Source organism: Littorina saxatilis, linkage group LG12 (genome assembly GCF_037325665.1).
Source record: "Littorina saxatilis isolate snail1 linkage group LG12, US_GU_Lsax_2.0, whole genome shotgun sequence".
NCBI classification, from domain to species: Eukaryota; Metazoa; Mollusca; class Gastropoda; order Littorinimorpha; family Littorinidae; genus Littorina; species Littorina saxatilis.
Window position 1 is genome coordinate 75,176,949 of NC_090256.1, and position 12,497 is coordinate 75,189,445.

The 12,497-nt window shown below is 47.9% G+C and overlaps 1 protein-coding gene across 2 annotated transcripts in view; it reads right to left on the reverse strand.

Moving 5' to 3' along the window:
* The window catches only part of LOC138982766 (116 kDa U5 small nuclear ribonucleoprotein component-like), a 94,846-nt gene that overhangs the window by 67,649 nt on the left and 14,700 nt on the right, over window positions 1-12,497 (reverse strand). For both annotated transcript variants that reach the window (XR_011460968.1, XM_070356089.1), the window contains exons 15-16: window positions 2,858-2,985; window positions 1,374-1,567 (exon numbers count right to left, since the gene is read on the reverse strand). Coding sequence is in view for 1 of the 2 variants with exons in the window: in XM_070356089.1 (XP_070212190.1) it covers window positions 1,374-1,567; window positions 2,858-2,985 (322 nt within the window). In the remaining variant the exon portion in view is untranslated. The remainder of the gene's footprint in view (window positions 1-1,373; window positions 1,568-2,857; window positions 2,986-12,497) is intronic.

Here is a 12,497-nt window from a genome sequence, read left to right on the forward strand (position 1 = left end):
TTTGAAAATGGAATCTCCAGCAGGAAAAAGAAAAGCGTTGACTTTAGAGCAGCGTGTCGCTGCCTTGAAAAAATTGGAATTTCCCGTTGAACCACCGATGAAGAGTCAGCTATTTTTAGCTTTGTGACGTCCGACTTGCGTAAGTTTGAATGCACAGTGTGTGTAGCGACGGGGTAGGTGGAGGGGGGGGGGGGGGGGGGGGGGGGTTTGTTGTTGTTTGATACATGTATCATTTGATTACTCACATTTTCAGTGAGTCGCATGTTCAATCCATTGAAAGGGGCTGTTGGCCCATATGTATTCAATAGCTCAATTCTCTCTCTCTGTCTCTCTCTCTCTCTCTCTCTATTCCTGTCACCGCCCTCAATCTGTGCCTTGTACAATGATCTGGTAATTTTATTTAAGTAATTTTATTTAAGTTTTTACCTTGTGTTTTGTGTTGAAAAATAAATACATACTCCAGAATTGACAAAAAGTATCTTGTACATTTTACGTGCTCTTTGTAAAATATTGCCCCGGCCCCTCCACCTGTGAAGAAAGGACACCTGTCAAATAGGGACACTATTACCATACCCCAAGGGTGTCCTTTAGAGACAGGTTTTACTGTACAGAAATATGGTGTGTGTGTGGGGTGCATGTATTTGAGTGGGAGCCAAGCAGTAGGGAGTGGGTAGGTGGGAGAAGACTGAGGTACAGAAATATGGAGTGTGTGTGTCTGTAGGTGTGTGTGTAGGTGTGTGTGTGTGTGTGTGTGTGTGTGTAGGTGTGTGTGTAGGTGTGTGTGTGTGTGTGTGTGTGTGTGTGGGTGTGTGTGTGTGTGTAGGTGTGTGTGTAGGTGTGTGTGTAGGTGTGTGTGTGTGTGTGTGTAGGTGTGTGTGTAGGTGTGTGTGTGTGTGTGTGTGTGTAGGTGTGTGTATAGGTGTGTGTGTGTGTGTGTGTGTGTGTGTAGGGGTGTGTGTGTAGGTGTGTGTGTAGGTGTGTGTGTAGGTGTGTGTGTGTGTGTGTGTGTGTGTGTGTGTGTGTAGGTGTGTGTGTAGGTGTGTGTGTGTGTGTGTGTGTGTGTGTGTGTGAGTGTGTGTGTGTGTGTGTGTGTGTGCCTGCACATGCATTCATGAGATGGAAAAAGAGAGATTCTCAGTCAGAGAACATGCACACGTGAGGGTCTGCAAGTGCACATGTGAGATATAGTAAAAGGAAGGAAAGAGGAGAGGGATTCTCAGAGCCACAACAGATTTATTTTTTGGATTTTGTGAATGCATACCTATCAGTCAGCACATTCATGCATGTTTTACAAGAAGCACAAAGTGCTATACTGACAGTGAGACACCAACACCAATTCACACCAAAAAACAAGAGCAGTCCAACCCTCTCACCTGGCCTCACTGATCCACAAGCGGCCCACCTGGCCAAAGCGTGAGTCTTCTTCATCCTGCAGTGTGTAGTTCTCACCCAGGATTCGAACCTCCTGGTTGGCATGCAGTGTGCCGTTCATCACTCGGCCAAACACGTGGAAACTGGTGCCGTCTTCTGTGGGGTACAGCTTGCAGGTGTGGATAACAAGGGGACCCTGTGTGGTGGAGCAGTGTGAGAATGGTGTGTCTGATAAGTATTAAGCCTGATATTAAGTGGGTGACGTCAATTTCTCGCAGTCTAATCCACAAAGCTCATTGCACTAAAGCTTTGACCCTGAATTTTTGGTAAAAAGACTTTGAGAAGTCTTTGAAAAATCAACTTCAGGCTCATCAAGGAAGGGCTTTAAGCATCATCCAAAATCACAAGATTATACTCCTCTGTGTCAAATAAACATCAGGCAAATTTGACTATTACTATCAGATGCCATATACATGTATATGCAAAGTCTACTTGTTGCCACCCCTAACTTTACTTTATTTGGTGCTTAACGTCGTTTTCAACCACGAAGGTTATATCGCGACGGGGAAAGGGGGGGGAGATGGGATAGAGCCACTTGTCAATTGTTTCTTGTTCACAAAAGCACTAATAAAAAAATTGCTCCAGGGGCTTGCAATATATTACCTTACTGGGTTGCCACCCCTAAGACAATGCTGCTTTCAAACGGAGTCTTGTAGGGTGCCAAAGGGACAACCTTCCTGAACTAATTCACGCAAATCGGAAACAAACTTATCATTCTCTAAAGGTCACCCTGTCAAGACTGAAAACCAAGACCAATAATGTTGAATACAACTTGTTTAGGGTACACTGCAAATCAGCCATTATATGATTTTTTGTTTTGTTTAGCAAACTTTTATGAGTGGTCTTAGAAACCAGCTTGCCCTACAGAAGAACATTGTCACAAGTCTGAACTCATCATCCCAATTAACAAAGAAAGTCACAATCTTCTTCTTCTTTCATGGGCTTAGACTCCCACGTTCACTCATGAGTGGATTTTTACGTGTATGACCGTTTTTATCCCGCCATTCAGGCAGCATACGCTGATTTGGGGGGAGGCATGCTGGGTATTTTCGTGTTTTTATAACCCATCAAACTCTGACATGGGTTACAGGATCTTTTCCGTGCGCACTTGGTCTTGTGCTTGCGTGTACACACGAAGGGGGTTAAGTCACTAGCAGGTCTGCACATAAGTTGACCTGGGAGATCGGAAAAATCTCCACTCTTAACCCACCAGGCGGCAGCGACTGGGATTCGAACTCACGACCTCTCGATTAGGAGGCCGACGTCTTACCACCACACCACTGCACCCGTCGAAAGTCACAATCACTTCTGATCACAAATCACAAAGAGACAGAAGAACATTGTCACAAGTCTGAACTCATCATCACAATTAACAAAGAAAGTCACAATCAAATCTGATGACAAAGCACAAAGAGACATGACTTACATCAGCCTGACACTTGGAAAGCTCCTCAGCTAGATCTGTGTCGGAGGGCCCAGTGTACGTGTGTTCCACCTTCTTCTGTGCGTTGCTCACCGGGGATTGTATGAACTCCTCACACATGTCAACAAACCCTGTCACATACATTTCACACCATCAACACCGGAACAGTTAGCCCGTTGCTTTCAGATGCACTCTGTCTAAAAAATATCAATTAAACAACACGCAGGCTTCTTCTGAAAGCATATAGCATACACAAACATATGCACTCTGTCTAAAATATATCAATTAAACAGCACTCAGGCTTCCGCTGAAAGCACACAAATCACACACTCACAGATGCACCCTGTCTAAAAACAAACAAACCAATCAACACACACACACATATATTTACACACACACACACACAGATGCCACCCATCTAAAAAATATCAAGATAAATGACAAAGGGAGGTAAGCGCTCTAAATCCAGGCAACAGCAAAGTGAGATATATATGGCCAAGAATCTGTAAAGGAGTCCAAAAAGTGTTAAAATTTTTAGACTTTTTTTAAACCTCCTTAAATTTACATGAATAAACATCTCGGTATTCCTGTCCTTCAATTACAACATTTTATTTTCCAGTCAAGTGTTCGGTTTATCAAATATTTGCAGATAAAGCACAAATGACTGTATGTTACATTTACACCATAACATAATTTCAAGGTGCTGTCATTTTCTTAGGTTCAGCTTTAGGCAACTGTTTCACTATCCGATGGCTTGATGGCTGAATGTAGAGTTGATCTGTACTAAAGCAACACTTGAAAAAAGTTTCTCCTGTCTCAATATAAGCAAAATCATTTATCCGTTAGTTACTTTACACCAAAGCCCAGAATCAAAGATACAATTCAACATTTACCTATTTACACTGTTTTTAAAACAATGAAATTCTCTATGGAGGTGCAGAAAAGGTTCCAGTAAATTTTCATGTCATTTGTTTTGCAAACCTTAACCTCAATCATCAGGTTATTACTTAATTTTAAAAAAGGACGGTCAGCGGTGTAGAAATTATTATCAAATCACCCTCTTTAAATATTTTTACACTATTTTGGTCTGCAGTTTTTTGAGTTACAAACAAGAAATCATAACAAATCCTTTTCACGATAGAATAGTCAGGTTGGTACTCCACTACGGTACCAAATGTTAATTTTACCCATGATCTGTACGTTACTTTACACCAAACAGCAAGTACAAGGTACTGAATTTACATTTAATGGGCTATGCTCACATCAGTTAAACAGTATTTCTAACTTGTTTGTTCTAAGCTACCTGTCTCAAGTCAAAATAAAGGGTTAAATTAATGGTTGTGCCTTTTTGGTTGTGTGTACATCTTTACACAAAAGGATGGTGTAAAGTAACATACAGAAGGCTCTGAAGATCTGCAGGTCCATTTGAAGGGTAATTTATCTTTTATTTAGCTCATAAACCCTCAACAGACTGTTATATGCTGTTTTTAGCATTATTATGTGCTGCATATGGTCTCAGTAAAAAAACAAGGTGATGTATGTTACATTTACACCAAAATGTCCCAACAGTGGTCCTTTTGAGGTAAATTTTGTCATTCAGTGTGCTTGTTTTCATGTTGAAACAAAGGTTTGGTCTTGCTGGTTGTTCTTAAGCACTGATAAGTTATCTTCTGTCTCTAAAACAAATTCATTGTCATTTTCAAGTATTCTCAGTATGTACGTTACATTTACACCCTTGTCAGATGGCCTCACTTAAGTCTCTCTACAAGCCAACAGGTGCAAGCACTAGGAATCCTGTGACCATAGTTTAACTACCAGATGTCTGAGGTATAAGAAAACACACACTTTTGTGTATTATGGCATTATTTAAAGACTGTGACTAAACTTGTTTGGGCAAGTAGATACAATTTCATTTACACCAAACGCATATTTTTAACTTAGAAGTACAATTAAATTACATCAAACACAACTTTTTCGCTCAATTTAAAAAAAATTACAATCATCCTACCTAATGACTTTCCTCTGCAATGATTTTTAAGTAAGTTTGACCAGAAAATTTTTTTTAAGATAGTTTCCCTTTTTTCATGATTATTTACACCAAATGTAACATACAGACCAGCTAAAAAAAGAACGTTCAAAATCCAAAACCTATGTTCAGATCAAACTTTCATTAATCTAACATATGTTTCTCCATCCATTTCTGGACCTATTATAAATTGGATTGAGATGATACCCTTATCAGTAACTTGGTTATTCAATGCCCAATGTACCATGCGTTTCGCGTAACGCCTTATGTGCCAAAAAAGGTGCTTTTTTTCTTGAACAAAGTCAATTTTCTCAGCATCCAGACGACTGACAGACATAAATTTGGTATGGATAGAATCTGCATGAGGAATACTTCATAACTGTATTGTTTATATTGTAGTCATTTAAAAACAGAATAAAATACAAAGTAACAAGAAGGGCAAAGCCCATACGACTCACATGCTTGACCTTTACATGACCTTGACCTTCAGCTAAACCTAGCAATGACATCATACACTAAGAACTGCTTTACACATTTTTCCTACCAAAATACATGTGACCAAGGTCATGCAACACAAAGCTGTTAATTCAAGACATAGGAAGTACAATGGTGCTTATTGGCTCTTTCTACCATGAGATATGGTCACTTTTAGTGGTTCACTACCTTATTTTGGATACATGTCATCCAAGGTCATGCAACACAAAGCTGTTAATTCAAGACATAGGAAGTACAATGGTGCTTATTGGCTCTTTCTACCATGAGATATGGTCACTTTTAGTGGTTCACTACCTTATTTTGGTCACATTTCATAAGGGTCAAAGTGACCTTGACCATATGTGACCAAATGTGTCTCATGATGAAAGCATAACATGTGCCCCACATAATTTTTAAGTTTGAAACAGTTATCTTCCATAGTTCAGGGTCAAGGTCACTTCAAAATATGTATACAATCCAACTTTGAAGAGCTCCTGTGACCTTGACCTTGAAGCAAGGTAAACCAAACTGGTATCAAAAGATGGGGCTTACTTTGCCCTATATATCATATATAGGTGAGGTATTAAATCTCAAAAACTTCAGAGAAAATGGGAAAAATGGGAAAAATAGCTGTTTTTTAGACAACATTTATGGCCCCTGCGACCTTGACGCAAGGTCAAGATGCTATGTATGTTTTTTGGGGCCTTCTCATCATACACCATCTTGCCAAATTTGGTACTGATAGACTGAATAGTGTCCAAGAAATATCCAACGTTAAAGTTTTCCGGACGGACGGACGGCCGGACGGGGGGGACGGACGGACGGACGACTCGGGTGAGTACATAGACTCACTTTTGCTTCGCATGTGAGTCAATAAAAGTATCCAGAACAGGATTTTTGCATTTGGACACCTTGACAGATTCCTGACCATATGCGAAACGAGTCTCCTGTTCTTTATATCTAGAGGGATTATTTTGCCTTTACTTGATCCTGTAAACTAGCTTCAACTGGTTATGTCACACGCTTTCCTTCTTTGCCACTACTAAAGCAAACGTGTGCAAGATTCGAAAATTTTTAATTAAATTTTCATTTGATTAATATACTTACCCGAGTCACATATTAGCATTGACACCGTCTGGTATGCTAAGGTACTGAAAGCGCTACCCATCTTTAAAGTAATTAAAGGGAAGCAACCCCACACCAAAAAAGCTGGAACTAGCATATGGTAGTGAGCTACCCCCTGGGAGTTACCTCCCATTAGCTACTTCCCATCCCACGCACGTGGCTACTTCATTCCGGCTCAGAGAAAAACCGAAACAAACAGCGGGGCAGGCGGGAGGGACTTCGATATGTGATTCGGGTAAGTATATTAATGAAATGAAAATTTACTTTAGAAATTTTCCATTAAATTACATATTCTTACTCCGAATCACATATATAGCAGATAACATCAACATGGCGGTGGGCAAGAAATAAATCAAACTCACCATCACATTCTGGACAGGAACTGGCCGGCTGCTATAAGGGCAGGTAGACCGCGAGATCCATCCTGTCTGAGTGCAGCCACGTCTCGAAGATAGTAATTAATGAAAATATCTTCTGAGCGCCAGTAAGCCGTCGAGAGCACCTCGTCAAGCCGTTGCGAGCGAAGAACGGCCAAAGACGAAGACCACGCTCTAGTCTCATGGGCTCTGGCCGAGACCAGGGGAAAGGCAGGCTGAGCCCCCCCCCCACTTGTGTGACACCAACTGTAGGCTTGCCGAATAAGGGACGACACCCACCGGGCCAACGTAACTCTTGAAACGTCTTTCTCCCTTGAAGTGAGAAGAGAGATAAACAATAGCTTTTGTGAGGAGGAACGAACCGGCTGAGTCCGAGCCAAATACAGACGTAAGGCCCTAACTGGACAGTTGACCGAATCAGGGTCATCCGGAGCCAACGCGTTGGTCAAGGCCTTGACGCGAACCAACGGAGAGGCCTGCCCCGGAGCCTGATTCTTGGCCAGGAAGTCGGGACGGAAACGAAGAGATACTGAGCCGTCCGACTCGAACAAAATGTCACCTGGCAGACCCGACAGAGCGTGGACCTCGCTACCCCGTCGGGCCGTAGCCAAAAGAACCAGAAAAAGAGTCTTGCGAGTGAGATTGTAGAGACTCGACTCGCTCAAAGGCTCAAATTCCGCGGACCGCAAGAACGCTAAAACAAGGAACAGGTCCCACTTAGGAGCGGGCAAACGAGACCGGACCTAGGAGAGCAGCGCCCTTAATGACAGCAGCGATCACCCCCCCCACTTGAACAGATCGGCCGATCTGCTTGAGAGTAGCAGAGATCGCAGAGCGCCGGACCCTCATAGAGGAGACGGAGGCACCCTGCGAAAACATAAACGAGAGGTGGTTGGCGACCTGCATAGAGCGAGGAGCCACTGCAACCACCCCTTTAGCGGAACACCAGGAGGCCCAGGCCCTCCAGTGCGAGGCGTATACGGACGAGGTGGAAGCCCTATGGGAGCTGCCCACCAAGTCCAGCGTCGGAGAAGACGCACCAGAGCGCCTCAGTGAGTCCCGAACAACATCCACACGTGAAGCTTCAGAAGACTGGGCTCCTCGTGTGGAATGCCTGTTCGGGGCTGCACTAATTCCCCTCTTCGCAGAGAGAGAGGAATGGGAGGACCTTGGGCGAGCCGAAGCAGGTCTGGGAACCAGTCCTGCGACGGCCAGAGGGGCGCGACCAGAAGTAGAAGGGCCGGCCCCTCCAGCTCCGCCTTTCGAATTACTCGGCCGAGTAATGGGAAAGGCGGAAAGGCGTACGCCTCCAGACCCGTCCAGGGAATGTCCAGAGCGTTCACTCGCCAAGCCTGAGGGTCCGGGAATGGCGAGACGAACACCGGGAGCCTCTTCGAGAACCTGGTGGCAAACAGGTCGACGAGAGGCTTTGGGACTTGGGTCCAAAGGCGAAGCAGTGCCCCGTGAGTGACTGTCCACTCGGACTGAAGCACCCTGCCGGAGCGACTGAGAGCGTCCGCCAGAGTGTTCAGCCTCCCTGGAAGGTACCTGGCGGAGATCGAGATGCGGTGTTGGTAACACCACCTCAAGACCTCGCAGGTCCTGTCCGAGAGAGACGGGGACCGCGAGCCTCCCTGCTTGTTGATATAAGCTGCCACTGTCGTGTTGTCTGTAAACAGACGAACATGCTTGGCCTGCAGGGAGGGCAGAAACCGGGTGAGAGCTAGAGCTACTGCTTCTAGTTCCAGCCGGTTGATATGCCACTGGCTCTGTTCCACCGACCACAGACCTGACACCGTGTGTAGGTCCGTGTGAGCCCCCCACCCCAGCAAGGACGCGTCCGTGAACAGGTCCAAGTCCGGGGGAGGCAAGGCAATCGGAACCCCTCTGCACACCCACTCCGTGTCCAACCACGGGAGGGTGGTAGACTGGAACCATCCCTGGAGAGGGACGAGGACGTTCCAATCCACCCGAGTCGAGCCCACAAACGGCTTCAGAGCTGCCTGAAAAGGACGCTTGTGTACCCGACCCAGAGGGACCAACAGAGCCATGGATTCCATCTGTCCCAAGATGGAGGCAAGAGAGCGAAGGGGCGCCTGCAGGAGGGGCAAAGTCGAGCGTATCTGAGCTTGGAGCTTGTCCACCCTCTTTTGAGAGGGGCGGACAGTCCAAGCGACCGTGTCGAAGGACATCCCCAAGTAGGTGAACGTCTGCGACGGGGTCAGCTCCGACTTTGACGCGTTGATCGAGAACCCCAACGAGTGGGCTTCCCGAAGAACCGTCTGGGTATGCTGCGTGCAGCCTGCCTGGGACTGGTTCAGAACGAGCCAGTCGTCCAGGTAAACCCGCAGGCGGATACCCTGAGACCTCACCAGAGCGCCCAGCTGTCGGACCACCATGGTAAAAATCCATGGTGCGAGCGACAAACCGAAAGGGAGGGCGCGGAACTGGTAGACCTGCTCGTCCCACCGGAAACGAAGCCATTTCCGGTCGGACGGATGCACCAGGATGTGAAAGTATGCATCTGTCAGGTCTATGGAGGTCGCCCAATCTCCTGGGCGGAGAGAGTCTCTGACCTTGGCGGGCGTCTCCATCTTGAACTTTATCTCTCTCAAGAAAGTATTGAGAAAAGATAAGTCCAAGACCGGACGCCACGCCCCTGAAGCTTTGGGCACGGCGAAAAGGCGCCCGTAAAATCCCAGGGAGCTTTGGTCCAGGACCCTCTCCACTGCCCCCTTCTGCACCAGGGAGGCAACTTCCGTTTGCAGAACGGATCTTGCCTCCTGAGAGCAGGGGGGCTTGAAGCGTGGCGGATGTCGGGAAAGAGGAGCCTTCTCCTCCCGCCATAAGAGACGGAAGCCCGATCTCACAACTCCCACTATCCATTGGCTGTCTACTGAGACCATCCAATGGGTGAGTGCCCGGGAGAGGCCCCCCGCCATCACCAAAGTGGAGGGCGGGGGGGGGGTGAGACCGGGGGCGCTTCATTGGGGGTGAGGCTTGCTGTTAGAGCCGCCACGCCCCCTTCCCGACACTGTCTTCTTCTTGCCACCTCGAGAGCTCTGCTGAGCAGGCCTCTTTTGAGCAGGCTTGGGCTTGGAACTCGGCTGAGACTTCCCCTGCTGGGAAGGCTTAGCCTGCTTCGCGCCCTGTAGAGCCATGTCCAGGAACTGAGCGTCCTTGTTGGACTGAATCTCTGCCTGCCGAGCGACAAGCGCCATGTGGCCGAGCAGCGATCCCTCTACAACCGGAGACACACGTAGTGTGTCTCTGGTAGCCTGATCGGCAAACTGAGAGTTGGCAAGAAACAACTCCCTCCTTGTCAAGACCGCATGCGCGTATTGCAAAGAGGAGAGACGAGTCTGTTCCTCATTGACCTTCGCCAGGGCCGTAAGCAGGGAGGAGACATCATCCGCATTTTGCTCCTCACTGAGGGAAAAAGGGACAAGAGAGTCGGTCAACGACCGAGACAGTGCCCGCACCAGCGTCTCGGAGATGGAAGCCAGCTCCAAGAGCTGACGACCGATCTCCTCCAGGGAGATAAGAGTACCCTCCCGCACTGGCACAACCGAGTCAGACTTGACTGGTTTGACAAGCAAAGCCTGCAGCTCCTGCGTCACCGGTAAGATGGCACGCGGGAGAGCAAAGGAAGTGGTGAGGTTGCGGCTACGGACAGGGAAAGCAATCCTCTTCTGTGCAGAATGCACAAAGGAAGAGGACTGCCCTTCATCCGCAAGCCAACCACGAGCCCGTTCCGGAACCGGCCCAAAAGGTGCCAGAAGAGGGAACGGCTCAACCGGAATACCACTGCTCCGTTTGTTCGGGTGCACCAGAACTTGGGACAGGTGGTATGAGACAGACGGAGATTCCACAAACCGGAAGGAGGAAGCGTCATCCTTATCCGGCAGGAAGTCTGCCATAGCTGAAGGCGCCGCCGAAACGGAAGTAGCGGACGTCGCTACACCTTCTGCAAAATACCGCGAAGTCACCTCGGCTGCAGAGTCAAGAATGGACTTGAGCTGAGAGGAAAACACAGTACGGGTGTCTTCGCTGACCACTGACTGCAGTTCAGACTGATCCATCAGCGAAGAACGACCGTAGTCATCAACCACAGTGGCTGAAGGGTACTCTGGATGACCGGAAACCGGAAACCTGTACCCACGAACATCGTCCTGGTTTAAACCCTGCCCAGTAGGGAGAGGGTAAACCGGAACACCGTCCGAGAACGCCGGATGTGGTTGGGCGGAAGTCAAAACCTCAGCAGAGGAAAGAGACGACCGTCCGTGCTGAAGCACCGGAAGTGCAAAAGCATCACGCTGTTGTTCCCTCTCCGCCATCCAAGAGGAAGTGGACGGTAGAGGGACAGCGTGTCCGGCCGAAGCCGGAAATGCAGACACCATAACCGCCGGGGGCGGAAGCGGTGAATGCACGAACTGCGGCCGGAAGCCGTGAAGCCCGTAGGCCAGCTCATGATCCATCCCATCGCGGCTGGCATTGCGAGCAAGCGTGGGGGGACCTATGCTTCCGGCGGGAGCCGGAAGCGCAGTAACCGTAAACGGTCGCCGCTGCTGGCTAACAGAGTCCTGCTCTACAAGAGGAGGCCTGCCGCCAGCCGAAAGCAGGGAGTGACCCTGCGCACACGAACCGTTGCCCGCACGGGGCTGTCCAGGCGCTTCACGAGAGCAAGAGGACCGGTTCAACTTACTTGTAACGTCTCCACCCGAGACAGGAAGTTGAGGAGCGGAAACAGAAGAAACCTTCCCGGAAGAGAGGGACTGAGTGTCCCCCCCCGAAACCGGAACGGCAGCGCTAACTGGAGTAGACGAGCGCTGCATCTCTGTCTGTACCAGAGAGCGAATCTCCGGGATAAGAGTCTGCAAGAGAGAGGACACAATCGTCCCCTGGTCCGACGCCGACAAAGCAGAGGGCGCAGAAACAACAGTAGAACTAGCACAAACGGGGGTGCTAGAAAGCGGAGGTGAAATAGGCACTGACAAAATTGTGTTGCGTGCAGCGTCTGACACCAATACAACAGGCTTAGAGCTAGAGGACTTGGGCTTAATCTTGCCCTTAATGTCTCCTTTACCCTTACGTTTATCCTGGTCTGCCATGCTGACCAACAACAAACAAGAAACAAGCGAAAAAATTTCACAGAAAAAGTTACTGAAAACGAAAGTCCTAACGGACAGCTAAGCAGTAACTACAGCAAAATAAAAACGAACCAAGCTTGCAACACACAATGCACAAGCGTCAGTGAACACGCCACAAAATACAAGCCAGCAAAGCTAACTGTAAACAAAATGGCGAAAGCACAACAGGTTACTGACGAACAATGTCCAAAGGACAACAGACAGCAACCAACGCACAAGTTCGAAAACAGAAAAATACAGAACGAGCTCACCAAAACAGGCGCCCGCACGGGAGACAAGATGAGTTACGTGGCCGGCAGGTGAACGAAACAGCACAAGGCAGCCACAGTAGCGCACAGAAAATTCAATGACCTCTCACCAGGACAGCTGAAGTCGGAATGAAGTAGCCACGTGCGTGGGATGGGAAGTAGCTAATGGGAGGTAACTCCCAGGGGGTAGCTCACTACCATATGCTAGTTCCAGCTTTTTTGGTGTGGGGTTGCTTCCCTTTA